Source organism: Polyodon spathula, chromosome 15 (assembly GCF_017654505.1).
Source record: "Polyodon spathula isolate WHYD16114869_AA chromosome 15, ASM1765450v1, whole genome shotgun sequence".
Lineage (NCBI taxonomy): Eukaryota > Metazoa > Chordata > Actinopteri > Acipenseriformes > Polyodontidae > Polyodon > Polyodon spathula.
Window position 1 is genome coordinate 3,460,327 of NC_054548.1, and position 16,445 is coordinate 3,476,771.

Genomic DNA, 16,445 nt, shown 5'->3' on the forward strand with positions numbered 1-16,445 from the left:
CACACCAAATCTGTTTTAGTTTTTTTGTTTGATCTCAATAGAACTGTTAACAAGACCCCTGCTGATGCATGCTGTATGTTGTTCTGCATCTTCAGTTAGGCTATAGAAACAGGATAGTGTGTGACATTTAAGTCTGCCTGTCTGAGATGAGTCTGTGTAGAGTAGAGCCAAGCATCACAAACAGTTCTGATTGTTATGTCATGTTCGGAAGAGTGATTCATTACAGCAATTTACATACAGCAAAAACAAACTGATTTTAAAATCCATTGGCTAATGTTTGAATACATAAGTGTACTGGATTATCATTGAGAGACTGGTTTTTGTAACTATTTTTCTGAGCTCTAGTGGTACATGGTTTTTTTCTTTTTTTGGGCGGGACGGGAATGACAGCCAGTAGGGGACGACTGTAGCGTGACCAGGTGACTCAGTCCCTGCCATTTTTGCCTCCGTAACCCTTGGGAGCCCCAGAACATGCACTTCCCTGACTGTGTGACTCTCTCTGCACGCAACACTGTTGTGCCTTAACCAGGTAAGCCACATGGGGAACAATCTTTTTAACAAGATTCATTATACTGGGATATTGGCGTCTCCAACTTGAACAATCACACAGTGAGCAATGCATACTGAGCATCAAAAGAAACATTTCACTTATTTGGATAAAATTTACTAGATATGATCGAAAAATGACAAACTCTGTTTTAGAGCAGGTGCAGTGACTTTTTATTGTGCTGATTAATAATTGACACCACGAGGATGCTGCAAAATGATCTGTCGATCTTGGGCTGGTGTTGTGACTCTTGGTCTCCCAGTTCATGGCCTGTCATTGACAGTGTGTCTCATTATACCTTCTCGCCAGGTTTGAAATTGCTGGCTGTGAGCACACAAGACGGCGAGCCACAGTACGCTGCCCTAGTCCAGCCTCCAGCATGCCGATCGCACGAAGGCGCTGCTCTCTTGACAGACGTGGCATATTGTTTTTTTTTTTTTTCTGTGATTTTCTTCATTGCTTTTATTCAAGCTTGCAATTCAACAGCTGAAATCTCTCCATATCCAGTGTCCAATCAACTGTCTCACTAATTAGGTGTTTATTAAAACTACAATCTCACATTCAAACAGGCTGGGAATCTTCAGCACTGCCCCTCTGTGTTTATTAAAACTACAAACTGACACATTCAAACAGGCTGGGAATCTTCAGCACTGCCCGTCTGTGTTTATTAAAACTACAATCTCACATTCAAACAGGCTGGGAATCTTCAGCACTGCCCCTCTGTGTTTATTAAAACTACAAACTGACACATTCAAACAGGCTGGGAATCTTCAGCACTGCCCCTCTGTGTTTATTAAAACTACAAACCGACACATTCAAACAGGCTGGGAATCTTCAGCACTGCCCGTCTGTGTTCATTAAAACTACAATCTCACATTCAAACAGGCTGGGAATCTTCAGCACTGCCCCTCTGTGTTTATTAAAACTACAAACTGACACATTCAAACAGGCTGGGAATCTTCAGCACTGCCCGTCTGTGTTTATTAAAACTACAATCTCACATTCAAACAGGCTGGGAATCTTCAGCACTGCCCCTCTGTGTTTATTAAAACTACAAACTGACACATTCAAACAGGCTGGGAATCTTCAGCACTGCCCCTCTGTGTTTATTAAAACTACAAACCGACACATTCAAACAGGCTGGGAATCTTCAGCACTGCCCGTCTGTGTTCATTAAAACTACAATCTCACATTCAAACAGGCTGGGAATCTTCAGCACTGCCCCTCTGTGTTTATTAAAACTACGAAGTTCAAGACACCAAACTCCTTTCCTTTTCATTAAGTGTTCCAATTCAGTGTCAGAGAAGAGAATATTTAGTGGTTATAAAAAAACTTGGTGACCATAGTAACAGAACACTTTCACTGTGGGGGTTGAATATGTCCTAGATAGAGGTTGTCTTGCTTGTGCTTAATTCACACAGTTTGGCTGTTCCTTTACATAATATGCGGTGGAAGATGTTCTTGTGTATTTATCAATGCCACTGAGGATTCCTTTACCAGGTAACACAGCTGTGTAGGACGTGTCAGATACAGTGGATGGGAAACAGGCACCGAGGCAGCAGATGGTTGATTTAATTGCTCATTTATCATTGGCTGCCCTGCATTATTACTGGAGATAACCTTCAGTTATGTAATATGGACAGTTAATGTCATTTTCACCCTAAAAGATAAAAACAGCTACTTTGGGTCAATGCTTTCCACAGGAATTTTGGATCAGTGCTTTCCACAGCTAGTTTGGATCAGTGCTGTATCTTAATGTTGATGGTAATATACCAATGTAATGAAATTAATTGCTATACTGTATTCAGTTATATATCCCTAGCTATGCAACTGATTCCCATTCACCAAGATAACTGGATGGAATGGTGTATGATATAATACTATTGTAAAAGCATAGAAAAGTGTAATAAATCATAGTGGAAGCATGGTACGGTATATGTAAAGTATATGCATTGTTAAAAACTGTGAAGCATAGTAAAGTCTATTAATAAGCATGTGAAACCAGGGTAAACTATGGTAAATACATATAATCATTCACATGTTTATGCAGCTATAAAGAAGGAACAATGTATTTGACTTCAAACTACAGGCTTCTGATTATTTCAATACTGTTCTTCATTTAGGGCAGTGCGGGTCTAGTGTCAGTTTTAGGCCATGTCTTTTTTTACATGTAGAAGTGGAGTTTCCCGAGCTGTAACAGAGCTGGCAGAATCATTAACATTCTTGTAAGATATCTGATGGTTGTTGGGGTTGTATGCAACATTGTCATAAAAAATAAAACTTTGTTATTCGATATTCATTGTCATAATTCATACTTAACCTTATGGTTGGCCTCTATCTTTTGTATTTTATACTACAGTGCAGATTGAAAAACTTGAACTAAGACTGACACCCACTCTCTTAAACTGTTACTACACACACTGACTGCAGTTTTTTTTGGGAACCACACCGGGACATAGTGACTGTATCTCTGCATTCAAACGCAGTTAAGTGCCTGAAGATGCTCAATGCCTGGCTGACGAGAAAAGCACAGCATTTTGTAACCCCAGTGATTCAGGGCTGTTGATTTGTACAATCAACATAACTGCCTTTACTTGCCAGTGCCCTAATGACTCTCATTGAGCATTCTTGTTCAACGTGAATTCCTGTGGAGTTCTGCATCATCAGCCCCACTCTTAGCCATTGTGAAAGTGCTGACCTGCTATTGATCTGCTTTATGCTGAATGAATTGCATTGAATTACCAAAATTGAAGGTGTTGAGTAAATCCTGGCTCTGACACATTTTATAGGTGTGTGGACACTGATGCTGCTACTGAGCTCTGTGCTTTGTCCTATACATTTTAATGTGACCATTTTTGCTCAGCCCCTTCAGTGATTATGCTGCAAAGCACCATGTTGACTCCTTCTTCCTGCCGTGGACAAATAGCTCATTTAACAGCTCGGTTATTGTTGAGTGCAGCTCTAATTATATGTATGAAGCGATAACGTAACTGACACGAGTGGACTTCCATTGTGTCTTTTGAAAAGTGCTTGTTTGAATGATCAGTCTGCTTGGTGGGTGGTTTGATTTTTGAACAAACACCATCACTTTGAGATTTAGCACTCGGGCGACAATGAAACCATTCAGGATGCACCTGAGCAATTTGAGGTATTCAGCAGCAGTTTTTTTCTTCATATGGGCATAATCACAGCTTTTAAAGTGTTAGTGCCAGGAACGGCAGGGTTTCACACTAAAGCTCCTTTCACACTGGCACTTCTACTCGGGTCCAGATCCCGGTTCTGGCTGCCCGGGTCACAATCCCGAGTAGTGTGGAACCATGTACCTGGGTCATATCTGGGTCCCAGTGAGCCACCTCAGGGTGTGGGTCGACACGCTTTGACCCGGGTTGAGCGAGACAAAATGTATGACGGACGTTCGTAAGTCAACAAAATAACAAACAGCCACGCCTGTGTGAAGGTTTCACTTCCACAAGGAACAGTTTATTCTATTTAGCCATATTTTTGTTGCTTGAAACACACTATGAACCAGATTGCAGCAGGGATGAAGAAACATTTGCTCCAGTCAACATTCTGGCTGGTGGTTCAATCCAGAGAAGCTTGGGTGGAAGCGTCTGTAACAAGCTGCTTCCAGGGCATTGATACTCATGTTGTTTACCTGCGTCTGTCACCCAGATCAACCCTGCTTTATCAAAAGCAGTGTGAAAGCAGTGTGTAGCCGACCTGCATGACATGTTTGTTTTGTGGCTGCTGCCATGCACGTTTTCAGCCCGAGGAGAGTGTAACCCTGGTGCATTCACGTTTCATTTTTCAACCCAAGGGAGAGAGTAACCCTGGTGCATTCACGTTTCATTTTTCAACCCAAGGGAGAGAGTAACCCTGGTGCATTCACGTTTCATTTTTCAACCTGAGGTGAATGTTTCACCCTGGCTATAAAATTCTCAACCCTAGTCTCTGGCAGGAGTGAAACCGGCAATGTGAATGCGCTTGTGAAAAGCCCTTAAATGAAAGCGGAATTCCCCTGTGCTGGAAACCCCTCTCTGTTACAGGGTTTCACAGTAAGTGAAAGCTGCATTCACCTCTGTTGGAAAGTGATCTCTTTTAGTTTGGCTTCCAGTACACTGCGATACCACTGAAGTAAATAATTAATCTAATTATGCCTTTTGCCAGCCTATTGGCACATCTGTGTGTTCCTCAGTGGGGTCTCCCATCACTTTGGAAATCATGCCACCTCCTGATTTAAATCTTTTTTAAAATGTTTGCTTTTTCAGACCATAGCAAAGTGAAACAGTTATTTCCATTGGTTGGGATGGTGATGACTCAAAGACCGAACAGTTTGTTTTTTTTGTTTTTTTTTTCATTTTGGAATCCGTCCGGCTTTCCTTCAAATCCAATGACAGAAAGTATTGCTAAGAAGATACTGAGGAAAGTAATTCTCCTAAATGAATTTGTTTCATTTAGGTTTAAACACGCTTTCCTACTGTACAGTACGTTGCACTTGTTCTAAACAGAATACTCCATGAACATGAAATAACTACAGTCAATATCATGAGCCACCATGTGAAGCGCCCTGTTTTCTGGTCTGGGTTTGTCATGCATAGATAGTATTTTCCAATGTAAGCAGGGCTTGTGTAGATATGTACTACATTTAGAAATGGGATTACACTTTTGTCACAAAGTTATTACACATTCTGAGGCGAATAGCATGTTTTCTTTTGCCTGGGTTAAAGTTGTAGTATCAGATGACTGCTGAGGATGACAAAGTTGAGGTTCATTTCAGGGTAATATTCTCCTCTGTCATCTAAGAACATTGCATGTGATCTGATTTGCTTTAGGCCATCTTTCAGCTTAGAAAATATTGCCTGTCAAGCCAGCCAGACCTTGAGTCTAATGAGGGTTGACTTGACCCATAGATCAAGATTATATCATGCCTAATCAAATCACAGCAGGAGCTTGCTAAATACAATTGGGTTTCTGTCAAGGTGCGCACCTTGTACATTTTACATTGCATCACACTTTTTGACAGTTTCAAAAGAGAGAGCTCGCCACAGATATTATATATTAATTGTGTGATAACGGGCAGAGAGTCGCGTACAATAGAAAAACAAAATGAGTTGAACCGAAAATATCTTTCACATTTTAAGCCTTGTGTTTTTTCTGTATAATAATTTCAGGTTGAATCTAAAAGAAAATGTATCAAAATTCTTTAATTGAAATACAGTAGTAACATTTTAATTTTCATCCGTTTTAGACCTGCCTTATTTGTATAACTTTCCAATAAGGTCTCAGGGCCGTTCTTAGGAGTGAAAGTCAGTCAGAACAGTAGGACTGTGTGCTTTTTGGTTTGTTGTTATCTTGATTAACTCATATAGTCCAATTATCTGTATAAAACTACTTATCAAGAAACCAAACATCCCCCTGTACCTTTTCAATGTAGAATGTACTGTCCTGTACTGTAAATATATGGGATGGAACAATTTCTCCATGACAACGGGGCAGAACCGCATTCCACACAACACGACGGGTTAAATCATTTGTAGAATTTTAGTCTCTAATTGTACAGGTGTAGTTTGTGATGGTGTTTAAAAGACCATTATAATTGATGAGAATGACCTAGATTTGTTCTGTTTAAAAGACTAGCTGTTCTGGATGCAAGCTACGGCAATGTGTTTTGCTTTCATTTATACAGATGAGCCTGCTTTGTCATGATTGCTGTGCAGGCATAATTCGTGAAATAAAACGGGTCAGGATATGAAGCAGGTTTCATGTTTGCCTGTGACAGCACATTACGGGTGTTTGTGTGTGTGTGTGTATGTATGTATGTACGTGTGTATATCTATATACATATATAATGCCCACAGCACAATGAGAATGTACAGTATTATTAATGGGAGCCTGCCTTTCCTGGATTTAATGCGGTTAGTTTAAAATGTATTATACAAAAATCAGATCTTAATAGCGTGGATCATTTTTAAATGACATATTGTACAGCTTTGTGGGCCTATACAATCCCCTGGATGAAGTTCCATGGTTGTGATCCTCTCTCTCTCTCTCAGCTTGTCTGGTTTATTAGCTCCAGCACACAGGCTTTCTTTGGCAGGGTTTCTCGTATAGTGAGCTGAATGTGGTGATGATGAAGTACAGCTAGCATCACTGTAGAGAGGTGGCTTTTACTCCAATTATATCTCCTTTTCTGGGCGGCCAAAGCAGCACTCTGCTGTCAGGGATCTCTGCTGCATCTTGCCTATTGGGGAATTAGCTGCATCTGTTCACCAGGAAGAAGTTAGGGGTTATGGTGAAGTCTTTGTATGCATTGATGTGTAGAAAGCTAACCCTTCTCAGGAAATGAAAGCTTGCATGCTCGATCATTAGCTATTAATTGGATTTCTGTACAGTGCTTCACTAACGTATTCCTTTGTGTGACAGGTAAAAGGTAAACCCCTTTACCCAAACCCCATGTCTCTACACTGTATAAATAAAGGAACCCTGAGACTCTGGATTATCCAAACCCCATGTCTCTACACTGTATAAATTAAGGGACCCTGAGACTCTGGATTATCCAAACCCCATGTCTCTACACTGTATAAATAAAGGGACCCTGAGACTCTGGATTATCCAAACCCCATGACACTGTATAAATAAAGGGACCCTGAGACTCTGGATTATCCAAACCCCATGTCTCTACACTGTATAAATAAAGGGACCCTGAGACTCTGGATTATCCAAACCCCATGTCTCTACACTGTATAAATAAAGGGACCCTGAGACTCTGGATTATCCAAACCCCATGCCTCTACACTGTATAAATAAAGGGACCCTGAGACTCTGGATTATCCAAACCCCATGTCTCTACACTGTATAAATAAAGGGACCCTGAGACTCTGGATTATCCAAACCCCATGTCTCTACACTGTATAAATAAAGGAACCCTGAGACTCTGGATTATCCAAACCCCATGTCTCTACACTGTATAAATAAAGGGACCCTGAGACTCTGGATTATCCAAACCCCATGCCTCTACACTGTATAAATAAAGGGACCCTGAGACTCTGGATTATCCAAACCCCATGTCTCTACACTGTATAAATAAAGGGACCCTGAGACTCTGGATTATCCAAACCCCATGTCTCTACACTGTATAAATAAAGGGACCCTGAGACTCTGGATTATCCAAACCCCATGTCTCTACACTGTATAAGCAAATGGAATGCAGCCACAATTACCCCCAATTCTCAGAACAGAATGTGTGTAATTGAGCGCCTTTCTCTATTGTCATAGCAGAATACAGGGGTACAATTACTCACAGCATCGATGCAACATGCAGGCTTGCATTTTCAGAGATTGTTAAAGTGCTTCACACACCTGTCACTATGTTGTGTGATTCTGTAAGTGTCTAATTTACGCATTACTTTTCAAATGTTGGTAGCATAAATGTACATTCACCTACTTTAGTCACATCTGAATAAAACGCTCCAGTAGGTTTGTGGATGACTTATTTAATGCCATTATGTCATAAGTATATAATAGAAACAATGACAGACTTGTTTAGGTAAATCAAATGGAATGACACTGTTTAATTAACACTCATTCCATCATTGCATGATTATAGACAATAGAGAGTTATTGCAAGCATTTCTTCAGATAAGAAATATTGGTCAGACTAATTTTAGGATACCAGTGTTTGACTGATCAGATCTACCTGCACACCGGGAGGGTTCTCTCAAGGCAGGGCTGGAGGTCCTCTTCCTGTATTCCCTGAATCGCTCACTTGTATGATGGACATCTTGCATTTTTATACCTCTGTACAACCAACTTCAGTCATAACATGATGCATGTGCTCTAAATGAATGGGCTGTGTTCTCTTATTATTAGATCTATTTCAGCTGTTGCTATGCTCTCGTCCAGATCTCAGCATCTCAAACATTTTATTTTCCACCCTTGACTGTGCAGCTATGATCTGCTTCCTGCACGCCCTTGCTTGAATATTAATTTCTGTGTGGAGAGAGCCGAACTACGTGAGGCTTTGATTTCTCTCGGAGTAACCAGAGTGCAGCCTGATGAGCGTACCTGACATTTGAGAAGGTAGAGAATTCCACTCGGAGTTTGAAATGCAGTTAAGGGAAGTTAAAATCATCCTTTCTAATTAGTTACTGGAGTAAAATCATGCGCTTAAATAAATGATTGTATCAGCAGGACTCACTGGAAAGCCTTGTGTATCCTGTTCAAGCTACTTCTAAAAGAAACAATAACCCTAATAATAAGCAAGTATATCCCATGTTTGCATTACATTGGCACTAACCACTAGGCAATGAGAGCAGTATAGTGACTCTGGAGCTTCCCTCAGGGGAGCAGTCAGTCTGCAGCAGTGCACCCCACTGGGACAGCCAGGAGCAGCAGGTGTACGCAAAGGGGCACTTCCTGCTGCCAGGCAATAACAGCGGCTGTGCTTATGAAATGTTCATGAGTCTTCATGATTATACCTGCATGCCTTTAAAAGATGAAGGAACAGTCAGTCTGAGCTGGTGAACACCTACGGGACTCATGTGTCAGCATGACTGCTCCAAGTGATGACATTATACTAATGTCATGTACATGATCGAATTAGAATATTTGAGTGAAGCGCTCAAGTGATGTCAGCACAAGCAGCACATGTTACATTTTCATTTCAGAAATGTGTTGTTGATTTTAAGGCATTAGTAAGTTTTTGTACTTATTGTACTAATGTCATGTACATGATAGAATTAGAATATTTAAATTACAGCATAAGTAGACAAGCATATAGAATAATAAAAAGGTACCAAGTATTTGTTTTAGCTCTGCATAAATGAGCTGAAGATGAAAGCAAGCCCTGCTCTTGTATTTTGGTTAGCCTCACCTACCCTTGAGAACAGAGGCTTGTAGGAACACATGCTTTATGAATACGCAACTGAAAATCCCTGCAGGATGTAATTGCAGCTAAACATTGAACACGCACCTAGCCGATAACCATGCTGTGTGAATGTGGCCCTCTAGGTTTGAGGTAAGGAAGTGGATCCTCGAACAGGTGCACACCGAACATTAAACTAGCATGCAAGCTTCTCATTGTGAGGATCAAACACATCAACACTGGTTTTCATGCTGAGAGATTTGCAGGCAATCCCATTGGCTGTCCTTATGAAATGTTAATGAATCTTTGTGATTATACCCGCATACCTTTAAAAGAGTAACCTGCTGTCATCTTTAAACTATATACTTGGTGCAGATGCTTTAGTTATAATTAGTTTGTACCAAATACGTGGTTGGCTGCAAACAATTTGCTTGTCTGTTGGAGTTTTTATTTATATATATATATATATTTTATAATAGCTTTTTAATTTTAGATTTTTTTTTTTAATTCTATCATATCAAGGGCTTGTTTTTTTTTTAAATCCTATAATAAATCACCCCTTTTAAAAGAAGGTACTCCACCCACTCTGTCGCGTTTTAATTCGTACAGCAAAGGGTAATTACTTCTCATCAACTTCAGTCTCCAGTTAATTTCGAGTCTTTTTCTCCTTTCTCAAATGCACAAACCTGCTGCATTGAAATAATCCATTCCCAACAACAGGGGGCTTGTTGCTAGGGAGCTGACGTCACTGCCTTGTGTTTTTTGCGAGTGCGTCGCTGCCACACGTGAGCACCTCATTGGTTAAAGTAAAAACCGCTTCAGCAGTAGATGTTTCATTTGCTTTGTGTTATTGTGCAATGCGTGTGTGTGTGTGATAACAGTACAATATTCATGTTTGTTTGTTATTGTTTTGTATATTGTTGTTTGTGTAGTACGAAATAAAATTAACAGTAATTCTAAGTGTATGTATATTGCAGCTAAGGCATGAGCAGTTAGTGAGCAGAGAGTTTGGTGAGGTGAGGGAAGAGGGCGGCAGAGAGTTTGGTGGGGAGAGAGGGGGGAGTGGAGGGTGAGGGACTCCCTTGTCCCGCCGGGAGGGGAGGGGAGAGGAGAGGGCCGCAGTCCCTCCCCTCTCCTCCGCTCCCGAGGGAAGAAGGTTCACTCCCCTCTTCCTCCAGGTCCCCTCCCCTCCCTTCCCTCTCCTCCCTACCCCCACCCCTCTTACCCTGAACAAACTGCGCTTCTACAGCATTGCTTACCTCTGGATGTAGTTACATACTCTTCATTTAGATTGGAACAGACAGAAACTGGGACACAGGTGCTACAGCTAGTCAGACGTCGACTCTCATGCATTATTCAGCAGGTTTTATTCAACTTTATGAAGCAAAACCTGTTAATTATATAGGGAGATGCAAAACCTTTGGCTATAGCTGTAGTTTACCCTAATTAAATCTACATTAATGATGCAAAAAACAGTGCTGCATTCTCTGTGCTGCAGAGTCTGAGTTACTCATAGATAGGGATTTATAAACTGAATATATGAGGTATGCATTGATCAAGCATTGCTGTATTAGCTCATTAAATATTTGCATTTATCTTCTTTTATAGAACTCACATTAACAGTCAGTCAGTGAGGTTCCAAAGCTAACCTGGGTTTTATTATAGAAATCTGTTTTCATTGACTTACTTTCAGGTAGTCCTGCGCTTCCAGTGTCATTTCACATTTCCACATTACTTTCCTGTCACTAATCGGACAGAGACTTCCCCTCTTGACTGGCTTACTTCGCTTTAACCCCAAAGACTGCAGAGGTGACATAAACAAGTAAGGGATGCAGTAACAGATTGCCAGAAAATAAGGAATGTAAACTGCCTGGCGTAGAACCAGATATCTTAGCTGTTTCCTCTAATCAGAAAATAAGGAATGCAAACTGAGACCTGTCTTTCTTTTTTTCTTTCAATAGATATTGTGATGTGTAAAGGAAGATAAAGGCATTTCCTGATCATTAATGCCCAGAGTACTGAAAACATATCATTAGTAACTGACGTTTTCAAAGCATATTTTAGAACATGAAAGGCAGGCTGGTTTTTTCCCCATAGACACCTCTGGGAGTTTCTTTTAAAAGTGAGATTGCAAGAAAACCTTCTTTTAATATAATACTGCAGCAGAGACCATAACACATGCCCCTCCTTGACTCATGCCCCTCCGTGGCTCATGCCCCTCCGTGGCTCATGCCTCTCCGTGGCTCATGCCTCTCCGTGGCTCATGCCTCTCTGTGACACATACTTCTCCATAACACATACCTCTCCACAGGGCTTTCGTGTCAGAGCTTTGCTTTGATTAACATCTGTACATTTTTGCTAAATTAAGAATTTTTCAGGGGTGGCAGACTAATGCAGTTAGTATAGGTTTATTCCAAATATATATTTCAGAATTCTGGGTACTTTTTTTTCTCAAAGTTTATTACAAGTGTAGCTTTCAGGTCCCCAGTACATTGGGTTATAACTCTATATACACACAGACAGTTTGGGACAGTTCAGGCTTTTCAAATCACACCTCTGTGTATTCTGGTAAGTATAGTCCTGCTGTGAAGGGTACCTGAGACCCAGGTAAAGCATACCAGAATGCATTGTGATGAGAGTTGAAAAGCCTGAACTGTCAGCATTTTTTTTTTTTTTTTCAATCAAAATTCTGGGGAGTGTAGTCCTTCTGTGAATGGGCAGTGACTAGGAAATTGATATGTAAAACCAGGTTCATTTTATAATTCTGGGGAGTGGTGAATAACTTCTTTACAAATTTGAATGGATCGTTTATAAAAGTTAGTTCTTGCACACTCTTTTTGTAGCGTTTCCGTAGGTGCTCAGCTCTGCGCAATGTTGCAAGCATATCTTTTATGACCCTTTGTAACAGATTGGGTCCCTCCTTCTGACTTTTTTCTGCTCTTCTCCATTGCTTCCTCAGCTGCCTCCTTTCTCTAAGCATTCAATCTCTTGCTGCCGTCTAGACTTTCCAGGAATAGTTTGTACTTTTTTTCCTTCCTTTTTCAACTCCAAACCTCTCTCGCAAGGATAATTAGGTTCATTGCTAGTTATATCCACGTAAGTCCTCCTCACATCTGACAGGGGTGCTGATATCCTGCAAACTTTGGTTTGTTTCCTGTCGCTTGATTTCATTCGACTGACTTGACTGACTTTATTGCCTTGTTCCAGCCACAGACACAAACCTGGAGTCCCATGTCTTTGCTAAATGCAGATCTTGAATGAATTATTTGTCAAGTACTCTCCTTTCTCGTGTCCGTTTCCGTTCCTAAGTCGTTAACAGCGTTATTGAACGTTGAGTCATCTTCTGCCCCCGCTCTCGCAGACTCTAGGGGTAATTTTCTCTCTAATTTCTTAGAAGCCTTGGCGGGTGTCTCCAGCATCCTGTTTACCTTTGAACACAGCGCTGGATAGTGCCGACAAGGGTAGCTAACTCTTGCCAGCACCAATGGGGTCTCTTTCCTCCTGTCACAAGGTCTATCCCTTGTTGCCAGCTGCACTATTCACAGCGGTCACTGGACGTATCCAGATCTTTATGATTTACATTACATGAGAGTAGATGTTAAAACTTCATGCTGATTTGAACTCTGCTTTTGCCAAGATAAGCACCAACTAAGACGTAGCTTTACAGGAAACTAGTGTGATCCATCTACATCTCCATCCATGTGCTTTCTTTCCATCTGATGATGTAGATATCCTTTAGCCTGGTGTTGATGGCTGAAGTGTAATTCTAGCTCCAGGGATCAGCATATTTTACTTCTCCGGTGCATCAGCACACACAATGGCTGCGATGCTGGCTCCGGGGATCAACCACAGTGCGGTCTCCCCAGCGCATCAGTATGACAAGTGTCTGGATTGAGCTAAGTAGGGTACATTTCTGGGGTCTTCAAGTGGGCAGCTTCCGTCCTTGGTGTTTTGTCGACTAGCCCAGTGATTGCAGTGCAGAGGAGGAGCTGCTGTGTGAATCTTAGACATGTCTTTGATGTGTTGCAGTGTAGGGGCAGAGCACTTCCATGCTGCGTGGAGCTCTGACAGAACTAGACATGTCTTTGATGTGTTGCAGAGTAGAGAGAGAGTGCATCCATGCTATGTGGAGCTCTGACTGAATCTCCAGATTAGAGTTTCCACACCTCCTGATTATACTTGTCATGTTTAGGGCTGGATTATACATGCTTTAGAACCAAGCAGATAAAGTACTTTATTGTTCAATAAAAGTTCCAGGAAAGCTGCTTTAATTTTGCCTCTGCTTGATACGTTCTGTGTGAACTTCGATGAATTGTTAATGTTGTATAAATTGCTCCATAAAAAAAGAGGACAGGGGGGAGTGGTGCGGCAGGTTTGCTGCTGAATGACAATTGAGGAAAACTCGACCATTACCTGCCAATGTGAATGAACAGGGGCCACAACTCATTGATTCAGGCCCTCTGATTCAAAAGGCCAAGCTATGCTGTGTCTGTTTCTTCTCAGGTTTGTGCTCATGTTAACACAGTTTGGTATAATAAATGTCACCTCTGTTTCATGACTGCTCATTTTAATATGGCAGGACAACACTGTACTTTGCTAAAGTTTTATAAGGGAGATTGTAATTGAGATTGTAACATTGGATCACTGTGGAAACTGAATAGAAATAAACAAATAGTCTATCATGATGTAAACTGTGTGCAGAAGGGTACTGACTGTGTAGCACATAAAAGCATGGTAAAACAGAAAGGCAAGGGAGCTGTTTGTCTAAGGATCAATACCTTTTTCAGTGATGTAATCATCCTCTTCCTCAGCAAGCAAAGGATTACCAGAGAAGTGTAAAACTCCTGATTGCAGTCCAGCCCTTAATAACTCTACGTGTCCCAGCCTGCTCTCTACTAACCCTACGTGTACCAGCCTACTCCCTAACAACCCTACGTGCGCCAGCCTGCTCTCTACTAACCCTACGTGTGCCAGCCTGCTCCCTACTAACCCTACGTGTGCCAACCTGCTCCCTAATAACCCTACATGTGCCAGCCTGCTCCCTAATAACCCTAAGTGTGCCAGCCTGCTCCCTAATAACCCTACATGTACCAGCCTGCTCTCTACTAACCCTACGTGTTCCAGCCTGCTCTCTACTAACCCTACGTGTTCCAGCCTGCTCCCTAATAACCCTACATGTACCAGCCTGCTCTCTACTAACCCTACGTGTTCCAGCCTGCTCCATAATAACCCTACATGTGCCAGCCTGCTCTCTACTAACCCTATGTGTACCAGCCTGGTATACTTGCGGCTGCTTGCTCCAGGCTGGCTGCCACACTCCAGGTTTGCAACAGAAACACTTAGTCACGACTCAAGCAGACAGCAGATTCATGGTTCAATGAAAGCACTGGTATTCCATTCAATTTCAACTGTTTTTGCTTTGAATTCATTTTCGTTTTCAAAGTTCAATATAACTTTAATAAACAGGGGAATAATTAATTGGTATTTTAGGAAAATGATTTATAGAGCAGCCAGTCTTATAAAATTGTAATTTGCTTCTGCAGATTAATTTAGTAGTCATTACTGTCTTGTTTTGCTTGTCAATCTCAAACCCATTTTACAGGTTCTAGTTGTCGTCCCAGATGTTCCTGTGACATCCTCTGCATAAATACTGTAACACTGATTCATTGGCAATGATTGTAAATTCTCCAAAGGTATTGCAAGATGAGTACACAGTATGAACTGTATGTTACATAGCGAGTCACAGGGCACATTTCTGAAATTAACAGTTTTATGCAAGATTCCTGCAGCTTATCTCTAGCTGTGCAGCTACATTGTCTCTCAGAGAACATGTCGAGGTGTTTGTCTTGCTGCTAAAATAGATTCCCCGGATAATGTCGTTTTTATATTATAAATATTCATTCTGTAGTGACTTTCCATCGGACGTCCCCTGGGTTGACAAGCCCAACATGTTTGTGCTAAAGGCTCCAGAACATACACTGGAAACAGCTCTGGGTTCCCCCTCACAGAGACTGTCTGCAGTGTTAAATGACAGCATTGACGTACCCAGTGTGTGTAGGAGCGCCATGGGGCATGTTCTGTAGTCCTCAAGAGTTTATCTACTGTAGTGTTACTGTGTTCGAGGTCAAACTCAGGTTATCTATGTCTTTATGCTCAAATCCACGATGATGTACATCCAAGTGTTTCCAATGCTTATGTTTTGTATTTACTGTGTCACTCAGCCGCATAATCTATATTACAGATGTAATCTGATCCAGAAATAGCAGCCCCTGCAATTTAATTTCATAATGCTGTGTGTATATGTTAGGGGTAATACAATTGTAATAAATGTTGGTTTGAAATCCATTGGAAATCGGAGGTCTTCAGGGCAGTCTTCATAGCTGTAGTTCTACAGTCTGTTTCAACTCATTATGAAGACCCTGGGGCTCCCTGTGGTGGTTGTAATACAGGTATTCAGCTGTGCTTTGTATTTCAGGCTGGGGTTTCCAATGATGCTTGTGTCCACCTCTATCGGTATGTGCTATCTGCTGGTCATTCACGTTGCACTCGGATGGAACTCCTAACTCGCCCACATGCTTGGACCAAAGAGCTCTGCTTCTGTTTTCATTGTATCCATGAATAGAGAGAGCTTGATCAATCTGTGGGAAAAAGAGTTTTCAGCTCAGTTTAAAATGACGGGCAACCCGATTCTTGATCGACCAAGAGATGCTGAGTAACACCACAAGGGAATACTCTTTGTTCTAAGAGCACATTTCATCTGTATTTTATTTGTAAACTTGCCTTGCAGCATTGAATTCTGTACGATGCTTGGGAGATGTTTCACTGTTACAGTTCATATTTAACCCTGCAAAACCTGTTTATGATAAAATGCTAGCATATATGATGTGGTTGTATGGTTACTGAAGAGCTGACAATAAATGCATACAATGAATTCGTGTGTTTGTTTCTTTATATATGATGTGCAGCAGGGGAGTCTCACTTGGGGAATTATGGGTGCCTTTTACTGTTGCCACAATATCACACTGAATGCAAGCA

The 16,445-nt window shown here is 41.3% G+C and overlaps 1 protein-coding gene across 3 annotated transcripts in view; it reads left to right on the top strand.

The window, feature by feature from the left end:
* LOC121328181 (P protein-like) overlaps positions 1 to 16,326 on the top strand; it is a 115,505-nt gene extending 99,179 nt beyond the window's left edge. For all 3 annotated transcript variants that reach the window (XM_041272741.1, XM_041272743.1, XM_041272742.1), the window contains one exon: positions 15,886 to 16,326. In XM_041272741.1, coding sequence (XP_041128675.1) covers positions 15,886 to 15,973 — 88 coding nt within the window. In that variant the 3' untranslated portion in view covers positions 15,974 to 16,326. The remainder of the gene's footprint in view (positions 1 to 15,885) is intronic.
* Positions 16,327 to 16,445: the final 119 nt, after the last annotated feature.